Source organism: Nestor notabilis, unplaced genomic scaffold (assembly GCF_000696875.1).
Source record: "Nestor notabilis isolate BGI_N333 unplaced genomic scaffold, ASM69687v1 scaffold4130, whole genome shotgun sequence".
NCBI classification, from domain to species: domain Eukaryota; kingdom Metazoa; phylum Chordata; class Aves; order Psittaciformes; family Psittacidae; genus Nestor; species Nestor notabilis.
The window spans coordinates 1-221 of NW_009909700.1; the positions used below are offsets into that span (position 1 = coordinate 1).

Consider the following 221-nt stretch of genomic DNA (forward strand, 5'->3'; position numbering starts at 1 on the left):
CTGCCCTAATTACGGCACCCCTTATTCTCCGCTGTCCCCACCGGGCCTTTGCTCCTCCGTTTTCGGCCTCTCGGTGTTACAGTTCTGGGCTCCCGCTAGGCCTCTTTGCTCGGGATGTCCCATCAGCTGCCCCGGCAGCGACTCCTTCCCCGCAGCTCCCACCGGCCGTGGGACCGTGGAGGTCGGCGGAGGCCGGAGGTCACGGGGCGAGGGTGGTTCGT

The 221-nt window shown here is 67.0% G+C and overlaps 1 protein-coding gene across 1 annotated transcript in view; it reads left to right on the forward strand.

Moving 5' to 3' along the window:
- The first annotated feature begins 114 nt into the window (after nucleotides 1-114).
- Nucleotides 115-221, forward strand: part of LMBRD1 (LMBR1 domain containing 1) — an 82073-nt gene continuing 81966 nt past the window's right edge. The window contains exon 1 of the mRNA XM_010019052.1: nucleotides 115-198. Coding sequence (XP_010017354.1) covers nucleotides 115-198 — 84 coding nt within the window. The remainder of the gene's footprint in view (nucleotides 199-221) is intronic.